Source organism: Cebidichthys violaceus, unplaced genomic scaffold, assembly GCF_023349555.1.
Source record: "Cebidichthys violaceus isolate CVI_PGR_0920_01 unplaced genomic scaffold, fCebVio1.0.p SCAF_115, whole genome shotgun sequence".
NCBI classification, from domain to species: domain Eukaryota; kingdom Metazoa; phylum Chordata; class Actinopteri; order Perciformes; family Stichaeidae; genus Cebidichthys; species Cebidichthys violaceus.
The window spans coordinates 115,510-136,555 of NW_027176280.1; the positions used below are offsets into that span (position 1 = coordinate 115,510).

The 21,046-nt window shown below is 41.9% G+C and overlaps 1 protein-coding gene across 1 annotated transcript; it reads right to left on the reverse strand.

The window, feature by feature from the left end:
- Positions 1 to 670: 670 nt before the first annotated feature.
- dmtn (dematin actin binding protein) lies at positions 671 to 20,407 on the reverse strand. Its single transcript, XM_068705372.1, has 15 exons — positions 20,220 to 20,407; positions 16,418 to 16,462; positions 15,492 to 15,572; positions 14,644 to 14,787; positions 14,100 to 14,144; positions 13,598 to 13,706; positions 13,366 to 13,410; positions 11,499 to 11,627; positions 11,264 to 11,361; positions 11,075 to 11,180; positions 10,941 to 10,996; positions 10,529 to 10,574; positions 2,907 to 2,974; positions 2,653 to 2,733; positions 671 to 1,919 (listed from the first exon to the last, which is right to left on the reverse strand). Exons 2-15 carry the CDS (start codon positions 16,424 to 16,426, stop codon positions 1,806 to 1,808), a joined length of 1,131 nt encoding a protein of 376 aa, XP_068561473.1. The 5' UTR covers positions 16,427 to 16,462; positions 20,220 to 20,407; the 3' UTR covers positions 671 to 1,805.
- Between the last annotated feature and the right edge of the window lie 639 nt (positions 20,408 to 21,046).

Consider the following 21,046-nt stretch of genomic DNA (forward strand, 5'->3'; position numbering starts at 1 on the left):
TTACTAGTTTGATTGGACATTCATTCATTTATTTTTATTCTAATCTAGTAGTTATACTTTGTATAAACAAGAGGGAAATGTTGGAGAAAAATAACTTTTAGAATGATCAGTTCTTATGGTTTAACACACAAAGCTCCCTGAAGTCTGTGGCTCCTGTGTGAACTCTCTTCACACTCGTTACCTCAGATGTGCCTCGTTTAGCAGTCACTGTGACCTTCTGGAAGGGGCGATTGTAAATCTCACTAAACGTCAAGATGACATTTGCTTGTGTGAAAGGGGAGAAGGAGGAGTTCCAGACATGTAATGTAGCTTTATGCAAATGATTCTGTGCAAACGCACTTGTGTGTTATCCGCAGTATAAATATCAGAGACTCGGAGACAGACCTGTGAGCAGCCTTGATACATGACTAGTATGTGTTTCAACTCTGTCTCCTTCCTGCAAGAACAAATGTCCTGTGATGATGACTTTTACATCGGCTTCAAGTGAATTTCTTTAACACCTTTGATCTTCAGAAAACAATGAAGTTATTGATCAACTTGTTCTGTCATCTGATCAGTATGTTTCTACTGGGACTATTTCTCTGGTAGAAAGTAGATCCGGTTTGGTTTAACATCAGTAATAAAAGTTGTGATGTCATCGAGGGATTAAAGGAACACAAGAGATCAAACGATCTGTTCACTGGTTTATTTTAACTTCTTTACATCAAACAGAAACATGAGACCAGATGATGAAGAGGAGGAGGAGAGCATGACGATGAAGACGACGGAGACAATAAAGACGAGGCCGTGTTGATTAGTACGAACTACTCCTTCATAATAAAGGTAAGTGGAAGTTAAAGCGAGGAATTAAAAACAACTGTACAGTGATATTTTCAAAATAAAAGCATGAAAAGTACAATCATCAAATAAATAAATAGTTTACAATCATTGAAAACATGAATCATGGTGAACATCAGAGGACTGAATGACGTCATGAAGCCGTTATTAACAGGAAGAGGAGGAGTTATTGATCACTCTATATAGAGCGATGATGTCATCAGTCTGAATGAGGAACTCTAAAAACAATAAAATCAGATTCTACTTTACACAAACGTCAGATAAAAGATCAAAGAGTCAGAAAGACCTGATCAATAAAATCTGATTAACGGGGGACGACATCCCTCCTCTTCCTCATCCCTATCCCTCCTCTTCCTCATCCCTCCTCTTCCTCATCCCTATCCCTCCTCTTCCTCATCCCTATCCCTCCTCTTCCTCATCCCTCCTCTTCCTCCTCATCCCTATCCCTCCTCTTCCTCATCCCTCATCTTCCTCATCCCTCATCCCTCCTCTTCCTCATCCCTCCTCTTCCTCATCTTCCTCCCTCAGTGTAGAATCAATACTCTCTTCAGTCTGATGTAATCTGCATTCATTGTTCTGGTATCATAAATAATGAAGCTGTGACTTCTGTCGCTGTCGGGCTTCCGTAGAATGAGTTCTCATGTTTCTAGTGATCTGATTGGTCGGTAGACGCGGTAACCATGGTGAACCAGCTTCATGAAACCAGACCTCTGATGATGAAGATGATGAAGGTTTGCTAGCAGTAGTGATTATAAGTGCAGGTTATACATGTGAGTAAAGGGTTAATCAGGGCCAGCTGATCTCATCCAGAGACAGGATGGGTTAGTTAGTGTGTGTGTGTGTGTGTGTGTGTGTGTGTGTGTGTGTGTGTGTGTGTGTGTGTGTGTGTGTGTGTGTGTGTGTGTGTCTCCTCCTCCTCTAAAAGTAGGCGGGTCATCAAGTAGTTGAATGGATGAGGTCACTTCCTGTTAGAAAAGTGAAGCTTTCTTCTTCAGCTCGTTTCGTCTCCACAAAGAAAGACGCTCGAACTCAGACATCGACATCTGGAAGATCTGCTGGAACTGATCCGGAGCCAGATGTCTCTGAGGAGGAGGAGGAGGAGGAGGAGGAGGAGGAGGAGGAAGAGGAGGAGGAAGAGGAGGAGGAGGAGGAAGAAAAAGAGGAGGAAGAAGAGGAAGAGGAGGAAGTGAAGAAGAAGAGGAGGAGGAGGAGGAGGAGGAGGAGGAGGAAGAGAGGAGGAGGAGGAAGAGGAGGAGGAGGAAGACGAGGAGGAAGAAGAGGAAGAGGAGGAAGAAGAGGAGGAGGAGGAGGAGGAAGAGGAGGAGGAAGCGGAAGAAGAGGAGGAGGAGGAGGTAGAGGAGGAGGAAGAGGAGGAGGAGGAGGAGGAGGAGGAGGAGGAGGAAGAAAAAGAGGAGGAAGAGGAGGAAGAGGAGGAGGAAGAGGAGAAGGAGGAAGAGAGGAGGAGGAGGAAGAAGAGGAGGAAGAAGAGGAGGAAGAGAGGAAGAGGAGGAGGAGGAAGAGGAGGTGGAGGAAGAGGAGGCGGAGGAAGAGGAGGAGGAAGAGCAGTTTAAATAAACTTTATTTATAAAAACAGAATCATTGAACTCGGATGGTAATACTTGTAATAGAGTATTTCTATACTGTAGTGTTAGTTACATTGAATAAAACCTTTGTGTTTTTTTCAGGAGTAGTAGTCGTCATAATACATAAATATATCTAAATATGAAATAAACAAAATGTTTAAATGCCGTTTAACTTCATAATCTCTATTTGTTTAGTATGAACACACACACACACACACACACACACACACACCTCCAGTCGAGTGCGGTCCACTCCTGGTGGCAGCCTGCAGCGCCCTCTGTGGGTCACAATCAGCGCTTCATAGGGAAGAATCTGAACACAACATCATGAGCTGTAACATCATCACTTCTTAACGTCATCAAACATCTGTAACAATAACTGGTTGTTTTATGTTTCATACATTCTAAACGATGATGTCATTCATGAACAAAATAACAGAAACACGTTTTAATTCACTTTGATTCAGTGACTCAACATCAACTCACCTTCTGCTCCAGAATACTGGGCAGAGAGTTTCCTCTGTCCATCCTCTCCCTCCGAGCATCTCCGTTCTACACACACACACACACACACACACACACACACACACACACACACACACACACACACACACACACAATCGGAGCCTGGCGTAAAGATGCAGATTCAACACACACTCAAAGACACTCGAGCCGAGTGCAGCTGTTCAGTAAAGACTTAAAGGTTAAAGATAGATGACACGTAGATGACGTAGATGACACGTAGATGACACAGATGACACGTAGATGACACATAGATGACACGTAGATGACACAGATGACACGTAGATGACACATAGATGACACGTAGATGACACGTAGATGACACAGATGACACGTAGATGACATAGATGACACGTAGATGACGTAGATGACACGTAGATGACACGTAGATGACACAGATGACACGTAGATGACACATAGATGACACGTAGATGACGTAGATGACACGTAGATGACACGTAGATGACATAGATGACACGTAGTTGACACATAGATGACACGTAGATGACGTAGATGACACGTAGATGACACGTAGATGACACAGATGACACGTAGATGACACGTAGATGACACATAGATGACACGTAGATGACACAGATGACACGTAGATGACACATAGATGACACGTAGATGACACAGATGACACGTAGATGACACGTAGATGACACGTAGATGACACAGATGACACGTAGATGACACATAGATGACACGTAGATGACACAGATGACACGTAGATGACACGTAGATGACACGTAGATGACACATAGATGACACGTAGTTGACACGTAGATGACACGTAGATGACGTAGATGACACGTAGATAACACAGATGACACGTAGATGACACGTAGATGACACGTAGATGACACAGATGGCACGTAACTGACACGTAGATGACACGTAGATGACACATAGATGACACGTAGTTGACACATAGATGACACGTAGATGACGTAGATGACACGTAGATGACACGTAGATGACACGTAGATGACGTAGATGACACGTAGATGACGTAGATGACACGTAGATGACACACAGATGACATAGATGACACATTGATGACGTAGATGACATAGATGGCGTAGATGACACGTAGATGACACGTAGATGACACGTAGATGACGTAGATGACACGTAGATGACACGTAGATGACACATAGATGACACGTAGATGACACATAGATGACGTAGATGACACGTAGATGACACGTAGATGACGTAGATGACACGTAGATGACGTAGATGACACGTAGATGACACGTAGATGACACGTAGATGACACAGATGACACGTAAATGACACGTAGATGACACGTAGATGACAAACAGATGACACATAGATGACACGTAGTTGACACATAGATGACACGTAGATGACGTAGATGACACGTAGATGACACGTAGATGACGTAGATGACACGTAGATGACGTAGATGACATGTAGATGACACAGATGACATAGATGACACATTGATGACGTAGATGACACATAGATGGTGTAGATGACACGTAGATGACACGTAGATGACGTAGATGACACATAGATGGCGTAGATGACACGTAGATGACACGTAGATGACGTAGATGACACGTAGATGACACATAGATGATGTAGATGGCACGTAGATGACACGTAGATGACACATAGATGGCACGTAGATGACACATAGATGACACGTAGATGACGTAGATGACACGTAGATGACACATAGATGATGTAGATGACACGTAGCTGACGTAGATGACACGTAGATAACACAGATGACACGTAGATAACACGTAGATAACACGTAGATGGCGCGTAGATGACACGCAGGCAACTTGTCTGCAGATGACACGTAGATGACACATAGATGACGTAGATGACACGTAGATAACACAGATGACACGTAGATAACACGTAGATAACACGTAGATGGCGCGTAGATGACACGCAGGCAACTTGTCTGCAGATGACACGTAGATGACACATAGATGACGTAGATGACACGTAGATGAAGTAGATGACACGTAGATAACACGTAGATGACACGTAGATAACACGTAGATGACACGTAGATGACACGCAGGCAACTTGTCTGCAGATGACACGTAGATGACACATAGATGACACGTAGATGACACGTAGATGACATGTAGATAACATGTAGATGACACGTAGATGACACGTAGATGACACGCAGGCAACTTGTCTGCAGATGACACGTAGATGACACGTCGATGACGTAGATGACACGTAGATAACACAGATGACACGTAGATAACACGTAGATAACACGTAGATGACACGTAGATGACACGCAGGCAACTTGTCTGCAGATGACACGTAGATGACACAGATGACGTAGATGACACGTAGATGACACGTAGATAACACGTAGATGACACGTAGATGACACGCAGGCAACTTGTCTGCAGATGACACGTAGATGACACATAGATGACACGTAGATGACACGTAGATAACACGTAGATGACACGTAGATGACACGCAGGCAACTTGTCTGCAGATGACACGTAGATGACACATAGATGACACGTAGATGACACGTAGATAACACGTAGATGACACGTAGATGACACGCAGGCAACTTGTCTGCAGATAACACGTAGATGACACGTAGATGACACGCAGGCAACTTGTCTGCAGATGACACGTAGATGACACATAGATGACGTAGATGACACGTAGATAACACAGATGACACGTAGATAACACGTAGATAACACGTAGATGGCGCGTAGATGACACGCAGGCAACTTGTCTGCAGATGACACGTAGATGACACATAGATGACGTAGATGACACGTAGATAACACGTAGATAACACGTAGATGGCGCGTAGATGACACGCAGGCAACTTGTCTGCAGATGACACGTAGATGACACATAGATGACGTAGATGACACGTAGATGAAGTAGATGACACGTAGATGACACGTAGATAACACGTAGATGACACGTAGATAACACGTAGATGACACGTAGATGACACGCAGGCAACTTGTCTGCAGATGACACGTAGATGACACATAGATGACACGTAGATGACACGTAGATGACATGTAGATAACATGTAGATGACACGTAGATGACACGTAGATGACACGCAGGCAACTTGTCTGCAGATGACACGTAGATGACAAGTCGATGACGTAGATGACACGTAGATGACGTAGATGACACGTAGATAACACAGATGACACGTAGATAACACGTAGATAACACGTAGATGACACGTAGATGACACGCAGGCAACTTGTCTGCAGATGACACGTAGATGACACATAGATGACACGTAGATGACACGTAGATAACACGTAGATGACACGTAGATGACACGCAGGCAACTTGTCTGCAGATGACACGTAGATGACACATAGATGACACGTAGATGACACGTAGATAACACGTAGATGACACGTAGATGACACGCAGGCAACTTGTCTGCAGATAACACGTAGATGACACGTAGATGACACGCAGGCAACTTGTCTGCAGATGACACGTAGATGACACATAGATGACGTAGATGACACGTAGATGAAGTAGATGACACGTAGATGACACGTAGATAACACGTAGATGACACGTAGATAACACGTAGATGACACGTAGATGACACGCAGGCAACTTGTCTGCAGATGACACGTAGATGACACATAGATGACACGTAGATGACACGTAGATGACATGTAGATAACATGTAGATGACACGTAGATGACACGTAGATGACACGCAGGCAACTTGTCTGCAGATGACACGTAGATGACACGTCGATGACGTAGATGACACGTAGATGACGTAGATGACACGTAGATAACACAGATGACACGTAGATAACACGTAGATAACACGTAGATGACACGTAGATGACACGCAGGCAACTTGTCTGCAGATGACACGTAGATGACACAGATGACGTAGATGACACGTAGATGACACGTAGATGACACGTAGATAACACGTAGATGACACGTAGATGACACGCAGGCAACTTGTCTGCAGATGACACGTAGATGACACATAGATGACACGTAGATGACACGTAGATAACACGTAGATGACACGTAGATGACACGCAGGCAACTTGTCTGCAGATGACACGTAGATGACACATAGATGACACGTAGATGACACGTAGATAACACGTAGATGACACGTAGATGACACGCAGGCAACTTGTCTGCAGATAACACGTAGATGACACGCAGGCAACTTGTCTGCAGATGACACGTAGATGACACATAGATGACGTAGATGACACGTAGATAACACAGATGACACGTAGATAACACGTAGATAACACGTAGATGGCGCGTAGATGACACGCAGGCAACTTGTCTGCAGATGACACGTAGATGACACATAGATGACGTAGATGACACGTAGATAACACGTAGATAACACGTAGATGGCGCGTAGATGACACGCAGGCAACTTGTCTGCAGATGACACGTAGATGACACAGATGACGTAGATGACACGTAGATGAAGTAGATGACACGTAGATGACACGTAGATAACACGTAGATGACACGTAGATAACACGTAGATGACACGTAGATGACACGCAGGCAACTTGTCTGCAGATGACACGTAGATGACACATAGATGACACGTAGATGACACGTAGATGACATGTAGATAACATGTAGATGACACGTAGATGACACGTAGATGACACGCAGGCAACTTGTCTGCAGATGACACGTAGATGACAAGTCGATGACGTAGATGACACGTAGATGACGTAGATGACACGTAGATAACACAGATGACACGTAGATAACACGTAGATAACACGTAGATGACACGTAGATGACACGCAGGCAACTTGTCTGCAGATGACACGTAGATGACACATAGATGACACGTAGATGACACGTAGATAACACGTAGATGACACGTAGATGACACGCAGGCAACTTGTCTGCAGATGACACGTAGATGACACATAGATGACACGTAGATGACACGTAGATAACACGTAGATGACACGTAGATGACACGCAGGCAACTTGTCTGCAGATAACACGTAGATGACACGTAGATGACACGCAGGCAACTTGTCTGCAGATGACACGTAGATGACACATAGATGACACGTAGATGACACGTAGATAACACGTAGATGACACGTAGATGACACGCAGGTAACTTGTCTGCAGATGACACGTAGATGACACATAGATGACGTAGATGACATGTAGATGACGTAGATGACACGTAGATAACTCGTAGATGACACGTAGATAACACGTAGATGACACGTAGATGACACGCAGGCAACTTGTCTGCAAATGACACGTAGATGACACGCTGGCAACTTGTCTGCAGATAACACGTAGATGACACATAGATGACACGTAGATGACGTAGATGACACGTAGATGACGTAGATGACACGTAGATAACACGTAGATGACACGTAGATGACACGTAGATAACACGTAGATGATGTAGATGACATGTAGATGACACGTAGATGACACGCAGGCAACTTGTCTGCAGATGACACGTAGATGACACGTAGATGACACATAGATGACACGTAGATGACACATAGATGACGTAGATGACACGTAGATGACGTAGATGACACGTAGATGACGTAGATGACGTAGATGACACGTAGATAACACGTAGATGACACGTAGATAACACGTAGATGACACGTAGATGACACGTAGATAACACGTAGATGACACGTAGATAACACGTAGATGACACGTAGATGACACGCAGGCAACTTGTCTGCAAATGACACGTAGATGACACGCTGGCAACTTGTCTGCAGATAACACGTAGATGACACATAGATGACACGTAGATGACACGTAGATGACACGTAGATGACGTAGATGACACGTAGATAACACGTAGATGACACGTAGATGACACGTAAATAACACGTAGATGATGTAGATGACATGTAGATGACACGTAGATGACACGCAGGCAACTTGTCTGCAGATGACACGTAGATGACACGTAGATGACACATAGATGACACGTAGATGACACATAGATGACGTAGATGACACGTAGATGACACGTAGATGACGTAGATGACACGTAGATAACACGTAGATGACACGTAGATGACACGTAGATAACACGTAGATGATGTAGAAGACACGTAGATGATGTAGATTACACGTAGATGACACGCAGGCAACTTGTCTGCAGATGACACGTAGATGACACATAGATGACGTAGATGACACGTAAATGATGTAGATGACACGTAGATGACACGCAGGCAACTTGTCTGCAGATGACACGTAGATGACACATAGATGACGTAGATGACACGTAGATGACGTAGATGACACGTAGATAACACGTAGATGACACGTAGATGACACGTAGATGACACGCAGGCAACTTGTCTGCAGATGACACGTAGATGACACATAGATGACGTAGATGACACGTAAATGATGTAGATGACACGTAGATGACACGCAGGCAACTTGTCTGCAGATGACACGTAGATGACACATAGATGACGTAGATGACACGTAGATGACGTAGATGACACGTAGATAACACGTAGATGACACGTAGATGACACGTAGATGACACGCAGGCAACTTGTCTGCAGATGAGACGTAGATGACACGTAGATGACACATAGATGACGTAGATGACACGTAGATGACACATAGATGACGTAGATGACACGTAGATGACACGTAGATGGCACGTAGATGACGTGGACGACATGCAGGCAACACACAGCTGACATGGACACAACTAGCAGGAGACATGCAGGCGACATGCAGACGACATGCTTACCTGAGCAGCTGTAAAGACACAACGACAGGAAGATCCAACAGTGAATAAACAACGATTTTATGTCCTGTCATATTATTTTGTGCTCTCAAATTATTATATATGTGACTGTGACGTGTGCAAAAGTTATTAAATAATGTTTAGAACTGTTATAATGCTGTGTTATGTTGTGTTATGTTGTGTTCTAGATCAGAGGATTTCAAGAGACGGGCAGATACTGTGAGAGGTGAGTCATGAAACCTTTTATATATCAGTATATATATATCAGATTCAGTGTGACTTCATCAATTATTCATCAACAGAAGTGGAATAAAATATGATCGTCATATCAAACTCTCAACATAAAGTAGTTAGCTAATGAAATGCTAACCGTTGGCCTTGAAGCTAACTCTAGTTTAAACTGTAAGTATTACTACTATTACTACTTTACTACTTTACTGTAGGTAGTAGTACTATTACTACTGTACTGTAGGTATTAGTACTATTACTACTGTACTGTAGGTAGTAGTACTATTACTACAGTAGCAATAGTACTACTACCTACAGTACAGTAGTAATAGTACTAATGTACCGTAGGTAGTAGTACTATTACTACAGTAGCAATAGTACTACTACCTACGGTACATTAGTACTATTAGTACTACTATTAGTAGTACTAATAGTACTACTACCATAGGTAGTAGTATTATTACTACTCTTTCAAGGATATGTTGTGTTTCCTGTATTCGTGATGCATTTGTGGAACGTTGTAAAAGTGAACCCCACCAGGTAGAACTTCTACCTGGTTCTCCTTTATCTCCGTCTGTGGAAAACTCTGCAGACTGCATCTGCAAACACACAAAGGAAATCATTTTACATTTGATATTAAATATTTCAACAAAATGTGTTTTTTATGCTCCCTAGAAATAGAAATATTTAGATTGAATAGATTTAATCTCCATCTACAGAACAAGTACCAGATAACAATAACATTGAATTTACATGTCAAACACCATGACATCCTATTCACCACATCAACAGTTATACAAACTCATGTATACTTATGTATGTTTACTGACAATACATATAAAACCAGTATTCCTGTATTCACTGTCCAACAATCAGAACACTCAGCTCTCAGTGGATCATCGGTACGTCATGTGTTCTACCTCGGGTTGTAATTGAACTTGTTCACAATCACATGGATCACTTACTCGGGTCAGACCCGGACCGGAGCATGAAGGAGACTTTGATGCACTGGCTGACAAACCTGCAGACAAACAGAAGAAAGAGTGTTGAGATCAGATTCATCCGGAACACGAAGACGCCGCCCACAGAAGAGTCTTACTGGTGTGCATGTGCGTTCTGTCCGGCAGCGACTGTGTCTTCCTCCGAACATGAACGGCCTTCTCTTTCTCCTCCTTCAGGATGAGGCGACCCAGGTTGGACTTGATCTGGTTTCACCACAAACACAGAAACCATCAGTTACTTCTGGTTATTTCTGTTTGTGTGTTGCTCTGATGTTTCACTAGCAAACCTTTTCCAGAGCTTGTTCCTGCAGGATTTCAGCTTCTCCTGTCAGGTCTTCAAACTCGTCTTCCTCCTGCAGCTCCTTCTTCTTCCTCCACTCGATCTCTACGAAAGATCAAGCTCAAAGTTAGGTCGAGCTACAGACATTTCATTTCAATTAAACCGGATCAGCGGCAGGTTTTAGGTGAGCATCAGGTTTGTGTGTGTGTGTGTGTGTGTGTGTGTGTGTGTGTGTGTGTTACCCATGGATGCCAGTGAGGGGGGGCAGGGCCAGTACTCTGTCTCTATCTTGGACGGCAGGTTTGGGTCTGGAGGCTGAGCAGCTGGAAACTTTGCTGACTTAATGACGCCTTCGACATGTTTGTTGACATCTGAAGAAACCAAGAGAGTGACAACATGAAGAAGAGTGACAACATGAAGAAGAGTGACAACGTGAAGAAGAGTGACAACAACATAAACAAAAGTAACAACATGAAGAAGAGTAACAACATGAAGAAAATTAACAACATGAAGAAGAGTGACAACGTGAAAAAGAGTGACAACAACATAAAAAAAGTAACAACATGAAGAAGAGTGACAACGTGAAGAAAAGTAATAGCGTGAAGAAGAGTAACAACATGAAGAAGAGTAACAACATGAAGAAAAGTAACAACATGAAGAGTAACAATGTGAAGAAGAGTGACAACATGAAGAAGAGTGACAACAACATGAAGAAAAGTAACAACGTAAAGAAGAGTAACAACGTGAAGAGTGACAACATGAAGAAGAGTGACAACATGAAGAAGAGTAACAGCGTGAAGAAGAGTAACAACATGAAGAAGAGCAACAACATGAAGAAAAGTAACAACATGAAGAAGAGTAACAACGTGAAGAAGAGTAACAGCGTGAAGAAGAGTAACAACATGAAGAAAAGTAACAACATGAAGAAGAGTGACAACATGAAGAAAAGTAACAACATGAAGAAGAGTGACAACATGAAGAAAAGTAACAACATGAAGAAGAGTAACAACGTGAAGAAGAGTAACAACATGAAGAAGAGTAACAACATGAAGAAGAGAAACAACGTGAAGAAGAGTAACAACATAACAACATGAAGAAGAGTAACAGCGTGAAGAAGAGTAACAACATGAAGAAGAGTAACAACATGAAGAAAAGTAACAGCGTGAAGAAGAGTGACAACATGAAGAAGAGTGACAACAACATGAAGAAAAGTAACAACATGAAGAAGAGTGACAACGTGAAGAAGAGTGACAACAACATGAAGAAAAGTAATAACATGAAGAAGAGTGACAACGTGAAGAAGAGTGACAACAACATAAAGAAAAGTAACAACATGAAGAAAAGTAACAACATGAAGAAAAGTAACAACATAAAGAAGAGTAACAACATGAAGAAAAGTAACAACATGAAGAAAAGTAACAACATGAAGAGTAACAACATGAAGAAAAGTAACAACATAAAGAAGAGTAACAACATGAAGAAGAGTGACAACGTGAAGAAAAGTAACAACGTGAAGAAGAGTGACAACATGAAGAAGAGTGACAACAACATGAAGAAAAGTAACAACGTAAAGAAGAGTAACAACGTGAAGAGTGACAACATGAAGAGTGACAACATGAAGAAGAGTAACAGCGTGAAGAAGAGTAACAACATGAAGAAGAGTAACAACATGAAGAAAAGTAACAACATGAAGAAGAGTAACAACTTGAAGAAGAGTAACAACATGACGAAAAGTAACAGCATGAAGAAGAGTAACAACATGAAGAAAAGTAACAGCGTGAAGAAGAGTAACAACGTGAAGAAGAGTAACAACGTGAAGAAGAGTGACAACATGAAGAAAGGTAACAACGTAAAGAAGAGTAATAACGTGAAGAGTGACAACATGAAGAAGAGTGACAACATGAAGAAGAGTGACAACATGAAGAAGAGTAACAACATGAAGAAGAGTAACAACGTGAAGAAAAGTAACAACATGAAGAAGAGTAACAACATGAAGAAAAGTAACAGCGTGAAGAAGAGTAACAGCATGAAGAAGAGTAACAACATGAAGAAAAGTAACAACGTGAAGAAGAGTAACAACAGAAACACTGATGAAGATGAAGAGCTCACCATGTTTGTAGATGGGAGGTTTCCTGTAGATATTCGCTCCGTTATCTGAAAACATAGTTCTCAAAGTTCAGACTTTTATTAGAGTATTAAAACATAAAAAGATTGAATTTGATTTCCCATTTGTGTCCATGAAGTGTGACAACATTTAGATTTAATATGCTTTTTTATTGCAGGGGTGTAGAGTTACACCTGTGTGTGTGTGTGTGTGTGTGTGTGTGTGTGTGTGTGTTACCTGGTCTGTGGAAGTGCTGCTGGCTTCCACTGGTCTTGCGTCCACTCTGCAGTGTCAGCGTTGATCCTCCAGGTGAACCGCTGTCACTCTCTGCTCTGCGTTCCTTCACCTGGAAATAAAACATAATGAGATAATTATTGTTTCATATTAACTTTCTTACATCAACAGATTAGAATCCATCACTTTGGTTGAAAGTCTGTTAACTATTCTCAGCCAATTGGTAGAAAAAGGAAGCTTCTCTTTGCCCTTTCAAAGTAAAATCCTGATGATGAAGAACAACATGACAGAAACAGAGACGCTCTGTCCTCAGAGGACAACCAGAGACTTTAAATGTCTCATTTTGAACAAAGACGTGATTGAAACTGAAGACGAGGGTCAAACCCCCCCAATGACTCATGGAGGGTTCATCTACTGTATGAAACCACTCATCATCATCATCATCGTCATCGTCATCGTCAGCAGCAGCAGATGAAGGCTGTGAGATGGAGGCAGCAGGTCTTACCTCAGGAGACATGGTGGGAGACGAGGCAGGAGGAGACAGAGACCTCTGCAGACCAGAGAGACACAAAGAGACACAATGAGACACAAAGAGACACAAAGAGACACAAATAGACACAATGAGACACAAAGAGACACAAAGAGACACAAAGATACACAATGAGACACAAAGATACACAATGAGACACAATGAGACACATTAACACTCAAACTGAGGAAGGTTCATGTTTTCAGGCTGAATGAGACAAACTGTAATTAATTAACCAGAATTACATAAAGTAACCTAATCATTATTATTGTATCATTAATAATATTAATATTATTTTTGTTATTATTATTACTCTCTCATGTGTTAGTTCACATTCTGACCCGTTTGTGTTTTCAGGGACGATAAAATAATAATGGAGAGACTTCACCTGCTGAACATGTCTACAGGTGTTTCAGGTGAGAATATTCCAGACTATTCAGTTTAGTGTGTGTGTGTGTGTGTGTGTGTGTGTGTGTGTGTGTGTGTGTGTGTGTGTGTGTGTGTGTGTGTGTGTGTGTACTTGTCTGCGCGGCGGGTCGAGGGGGGAGAAGGTGAGGTGTGGTTGGTAGGTCATCAGGTCGGGTCTCTCCACCTGAAGGATGGCTTTATCTCTGGGCAGAGCTGCCAGGTCTCTGTAGCCGACCACCTGGTCGTTCACTCGCGCCTGAACGCAGCACACACACACACACGCACACACGCACACACACACACACGCACACACGCACACACGCACGCACGCACGCACGCACGCACACACACACACACACACACACACACACACACACACACACACACACAAGGAACAGGTATGTTTGAGGTGTGTGTCAGGTATGTTTCAGGTGTGTTTCAGGTGTGTGTCAGGTGTTTGTTTTAGTTGTGTGTTTCAGGTATGTTTCAGGTGTGTTTCAGGTGTGTGTCAGGTGTTTGTTTTAGTTGTGTGTTTCAGGTGTTTGTTTTAGTTGTGTGTTTCAGGTGTTTGTTTTAGTTGTGTGTTTCAGGTGTGTGTCAGGTGTGTTTCAGTTGTGTTTCAGGTGTGTGTCAGGTGTGTTTCAGGTGTGTGTCAGGTGTTTGTTTTAGTTGTGTGTTCCAGGTGTGTTTCAGGTGTTTGTTTTAGTTGTGTGTTTCAGGTGTGTGTCAGGTGTGTGTCAGGTGTGTTTCAGTTGTGTTTCAGGTGCGTTTCAGGTGTGTTTCAGGTGTGTTTCAAGTGTGTGTCAGGCGTTTTTCAGTTGTGTTTCAGTTGTGTTTCAGGTGTGTTTCAGGTGTGTGTCAGTTGTGTTTCAGTTGTGTTTCAGGTGTGTTTCAGGTGTGTGTCAGTTGTGTTTCAGGTGTGTTTCAGGTGTGTTTCAGGTGTGTTGGAGCAGGTGTTACCATGATGCCGGTAGCAGGAGACCCCGGGGTGCTTGGGCCCCTGGATGACGGCAGGTTGACCGGAGTCCCCCGTCCCTCCACCTGAGACCATCACACACATTCAGGAGGTGAAGTCTTTCCTGTTTTCTACAACCTGGATGTTGTTTTTATGGTTTTATTCGTCTTTCTATCTGAGGTATCAACAATAAGCTTTAAGTCATAAAATATGAAATATGTGAAAACAAACTTATTAGAAAACAAAGGTGAACAGTTAACAGAGTAATAACGTTTGAACTAACATTAGCATGGAGCTGGATTCAACTCAATGCTAACAACCAATATGCTACTAAGCTAACATGCTATAAAGATTAGCTTGCTGTATTTAGTGATGTTGTGTCATTAAAAATAATGGAAATTAATTTTTTATTTTTCTATTTTATGAATATATTTTAAAAGCTGAATATAGAAATCATGTTAACCTTTTAATAAGTAAATACATTTTATTCATTATTTTATTATTTCTATGAATATTTATTTATTTTCAAATTGATTTGATAATTAAGGTTTTAATTTCTATGTTTCTTTCTTTTTCTTTTCATGAATTTATTTATTGCGTAATTTACTTTAATTAATATTTCATGTCTTATAATGACATCTTTAGTCCTCCATAGAACTAACATTCAGTTTGCTGTATTCAGTGATATTGTGTTTCGGTTCCTCTCATTCAGAAGGACGGAACAAAAAAATACTGGAATATATATATATATATATATATATATATATATATATATATATATATAAAACCAATTTAGTTTAGAAACAAAGTTAGTCAACGTTTTCTGTAAATTATCCAGTAATATTGATTCTGAGTCTCTAAGTGATTATTGATTATTAATTATGACTATTTATTATGAATTATTGATTAATAATTATGAATTATTGATTACCTTCTGCATGACTGCACAGAAACTCCTCTTGTTGGTTTTAACCAGCTGGAACAGAAACAAACAGAAGGATTAAATATGAAATGTGAAATATTAAACAACATTTTGTCAACGAGGTTCAGAATGACTCGTCAGAACCTCGAGTCTGAGGACAAAACAACAAAATCATGAAATCTAATTTCTGCTGCAGAGGAGGAGGAAGAGGAGGAAGAGAAGAAGAAAAAGGAAAAGGAAGAGGAGGAAGAGGAGGAGGAGGAGAAGGAAGAGGAGTAGGAGGAGGAGGAGTAGGAGGAGGAGAAGGAAGAGGAGTAGGAGGAGGAGGAGCAGGAGGGTGTTTCTTCCTGTGAACCACCTCCCTTATGTCGTGTCTTCTCTTTCACCCCCCCCCCCCCCCAGTTTATCAGCTCCTCCAGTCAGGCCAACGCCCTGCTGCTCCTCAACAGTCTCTCTGTGGTTACACTCCTCCTCCAGAGACTCAAACACAAACAGCTTCACTTCCTGTTTCATGACTCCAGACCTGAACTCATCTGAACTCTGCATCTTCCAGTCTGTTAACATGTTCCAGTCTGTTAGCATGTTCCAGTCTGTTAACGTGTTCCTGTCTGTTAACATGTTCCAGTCTGTTAACATGTTCCTGTCTGTTAGCATGTTCCAGTCTGTTAACGTGTTCCTGCCTGTTAACATGTTCCAGTCTGTTAACATGTTCCTGTCTGTTAACATGTTCCAGTCTGTTAGCATGTTCCAGTCTGTTAGCATGTTCCAGTCTGTTAACATGTTCATGTCTGTTAACATGTTCCAGTCTGTTAGCATGTTCCAGTCTGTTAGCATGTTCCAGTCTGTTAACATGTTCATGTCTGTTAACATCTTTCAGTCTGTTAACATGTTCCCATCTGTTAGCATGTTCCAGTCTGTTAGCATGTTCATGTCTGTTAACATCTTTCAGTCTGTTAACATGTTCCAGTCTGTTAGCATGTTCCTGTCCGTTAGCATGTTCCAGTCTGTTAACATGTTCATGTCTGTTAACATCTTTCAGTCTGTTAACATGTTCCAGTCTGTTAGCATGTTCCTGTCTGTTAAGACGTTCCTGTATGTTAACGTGTTCCTGTATGTTAACATGTTCATGTCTGCTAACACGTTCCAGTCTGTTAGCATGTTCCAGTCTGTTAACATGTTTCTGTCTGTTAGCATGTTCCAGTCTGTCAGCATGTTCCAGTCTGTTAGCATGTTCCAGTCTGTTAACATGTTTCTGTCTGTTAGCATGTTCCTGTCTGTTAACATGTTTATGTCTGCTAACACGTTCCAGTCTGTTAGCATGTTCCTGTCTGTTAGCATGTTCCAGTCTGTCAGCATGTTCCAGTCTGTTAGCATGTTCCTGTCTCTTAGCATAGTCAGACACACTTGTCCTCTAGTAGACAGACACATCTGTTCTCTGATAGACAGACACACCTGTCCTCTGATAGACAGACACACCTGTCCTCTAGTAGACAGACACATCTGTTCTCTGATAGACAGACACACCTGTCCTCTGATAGACAGACACACCTGTCCTCTAGTAGACAGACACATCTGTTCTCTGATAGACAGACACACCTGTCCTCTGGTAGACAGATACACCTGTCCTCTAGTAGACAGACACATCTGTTCTCTGATAGACAGACACACCTGTCCTCTGGTAGACAGACACACCTGTCCTCTGGTAGACACACACACCTGTCCTCTAGTAGACAAACACACCTGTCCTCTAGTAGACAGACACACCTGTCCTCTGGTAGACATAGACACCTGTCCTCTAGTAGACACACACACCTGTCCTCTGGTAGACATAGACAACTGTCCTCTAGTAGACAGACACACCTGTCCTCTGGTAGACATAGACAGCTGTCCTCTAGTAGACACACACACCTGTCCTCTGGTAGACACACACACCTGTCCTCTAGTAGACAGACACATCTGTCCTCTGATAGACAGACACATCTGTCCTCTGATAGACAGACACACCTGTCCTCTGGTAGACACACACACCTGTCCTCTGGTAGACAGACACACCTGTCCTCTGGTAGACACAGACACCTGTCCTCTAGTAGACAGACACACCTGTCCTCTGGTAGACACACACACACCTGTCCTCTAGTAGACAGACACATCTGTCCTCTGATAGTCACACACACCTGTCCTCTGGTAGACAGACACACCTGTCCTCTGGTAGACAGACACACCTGTCCTCTGGTAGACACACACACACCTGTCCTCTGGTAGACAGACACATCTGTCCTCTGATAGTCACACACACCTGTCCTCTGGTAGACACACACACACACACACACACACACACACACACACACACACACACACACACACACACACACACACACACACACCTGTCCTCTGGTAGACAGACACACCTGTCCTCTAGTAGACAGACACATCTGTCCTCTGATAGTCACACACGCCTGTCCTCTGGTAGACACACACACACACACACACACACACACACACACACACACACACACACACACACACACACCTGTCCTCTGGTAGACAGACCGGATTAGTTTGTTTCTTTAGACAGAGGCAGGCTAACAGTTTCCCTCTGTTCCCAGTCTTTATGCTAAGCTAAGCTAATCAGCTTCATATTTACAGACGTCTGACTCTGAGAGAGAAACAGTTTTTACAGTTTTTTTCAATGACGTCATAATAAAAGATGTTTAGATGAGAATAGTTAAACACTTAATAATATGATATTATATTATAATATAACATAAGTACAATGATATATAATAAAGTATAATATAAGTACATTCTGCTGATTATACTTCAGTTAAGTGTACTTTAACTGAAGGAACATTTAGAGAACATTGGGGAACTTTTAGTTTGAGGTATTTGTACTTTTACAGCAGTAAATGATTGAAGTACTTCTGAACTTTACTCGTCAGCTGTTTGAGTCTCTGAGGACAAACTGATCGCCTGAGAGCTTCATGTTGTTATCAGTAAGAGCTTTAACTGTCAATAAGTGTGTGTGTGTGTGTGTGTGTGTGTGTGTGTGTGTGGTCCATTAGTACACACACACACACACACACACACACACACACACACACACACACACACACACACACACACACACACACACACACACATCATTTTAAATGTTCAGAATCTTACAGACCAAAGAGAACTTTTGTTATTAATAAATGTTGCGTTTTTGTTTTTGTTTTAGAGAACAAGATATTAAAATATTTCACCAACATTAATCAACTTATTGATCTTTAATGGAGCCTTAAAAATTCAAATATTAGCTAACGTAGTTTATTATTGTTAATATAATTATGATGTCTCTGTTTGTGAAACAGAAACATAATTTAAGGACTTATATATATTTAAACATATTCACTATGATTTTCTGACTTTGAGGACTAATTAAATGTAATATAATATAATAATATATCATATAATAATATAATATATAATATAATTAAACTTGGAGCCTGATGTCTGAGTGTCGATCATCATCGTCACAGTATTATTATGATTATTGTAATAAACACGCTGCTGGAAACAGATGAATATTAAAATATTAAAATAGAGATTTGATCAAAGAGAGAAACGATCGTTCGACGTTAAAACAGAAGCTCGTGGTCGATGGAGGAGGAAGAGGAGGACGAGGAGGAGGAGGAGGGAGGAAGGAGGAGAGGAGACAAGTGCGTCTGCAGCAGCACGATAAAAACACAGCACGAATATTCCGGTTCAACACGGAAAAGATCCGGGACCTGGTCTCATGGATCCGGTCTCATGGACCCGGTCCTCTTACCTCCAAACACTGAAGAGTGAAGCGCACAGATCCGCCCGAACCAGACCGGAAGACCGGAGGACCGACGGGGACGAGCCGCTCCTACTAGAGCCGAGGAGGGCGGAGGAGATGAGGAGGAAGGGCGGAGGAGATGAGGAGGAAGGGCGGAGGAGATGAGGAGGGAAGGGGAGGGGGGGGGGGCTATGTGATGAGGCGGCAGACTGCTTTTAAGCCGAGCAGGGGGGCTGATGTGACCTCCAGAGGAAGAGGAGGAGGAGGAGGAAGAGGAAGAGGAAGAGGAGGAAGAGGAAGAGGAAGAGGAGGAAGAGGAGGAGGAGGAGGAGGAGGAGGAGGAAGATGTGAACAATCACCGCTGTGTTATGATGACTTTACATAATGTCTGAAACATGATTCAGCATCTTCCTGCAGACAGAGAGGAATGTTAGCATTAACATTAATATTAATATAAACATTAATATTCATGTTAATATTCATATTAATGTTAATATTAACATGAATTCTTAACATTAATGCACCAACAAGAAATAATCAATAAGAGATGTAGGTGAAAATGAAACACTTTTTTAACCTAAACCTGTTTTTCTCTCTGTTGTTTTTTATTTATTTTAATTTGTATCTATTTAAAATGTTCTTTGTGTGTTTCCGTAGCTTTATTTATTATTATTTTTCACCTCAATAAAACTCAAACCGCCAAACGGATAAAAGCTTAAACTTTATATTTGTGACATAACGAGAGAAAATAAAGAAGAAAAGGTGATGTTCACATTTTGTCCACAAGGTGGCGGAATAAACTCATGATGTCAAATAATGAAAAAGAGGTCTGACAT

Bases quoted from the DNA above. Each gene is read 5' to 3' on its own strand.
- dmtn (XM_068705372.1), bottom strand. The intron at 14,788-15,491 runs GTAACACCTGCT...TGCTGCGTTCAG, and splicing joins CTCCTGCTACCGGCATCATG to GCGCGAGTGAACGACCAGGT. The intron at 11,628-13,365 runs GTGAGCTCTTCA...TGGTTTCTTCAG, and splicing joins ACCTCCCATCTACAAACATG to ATGTCAACAAACATGTCGAA.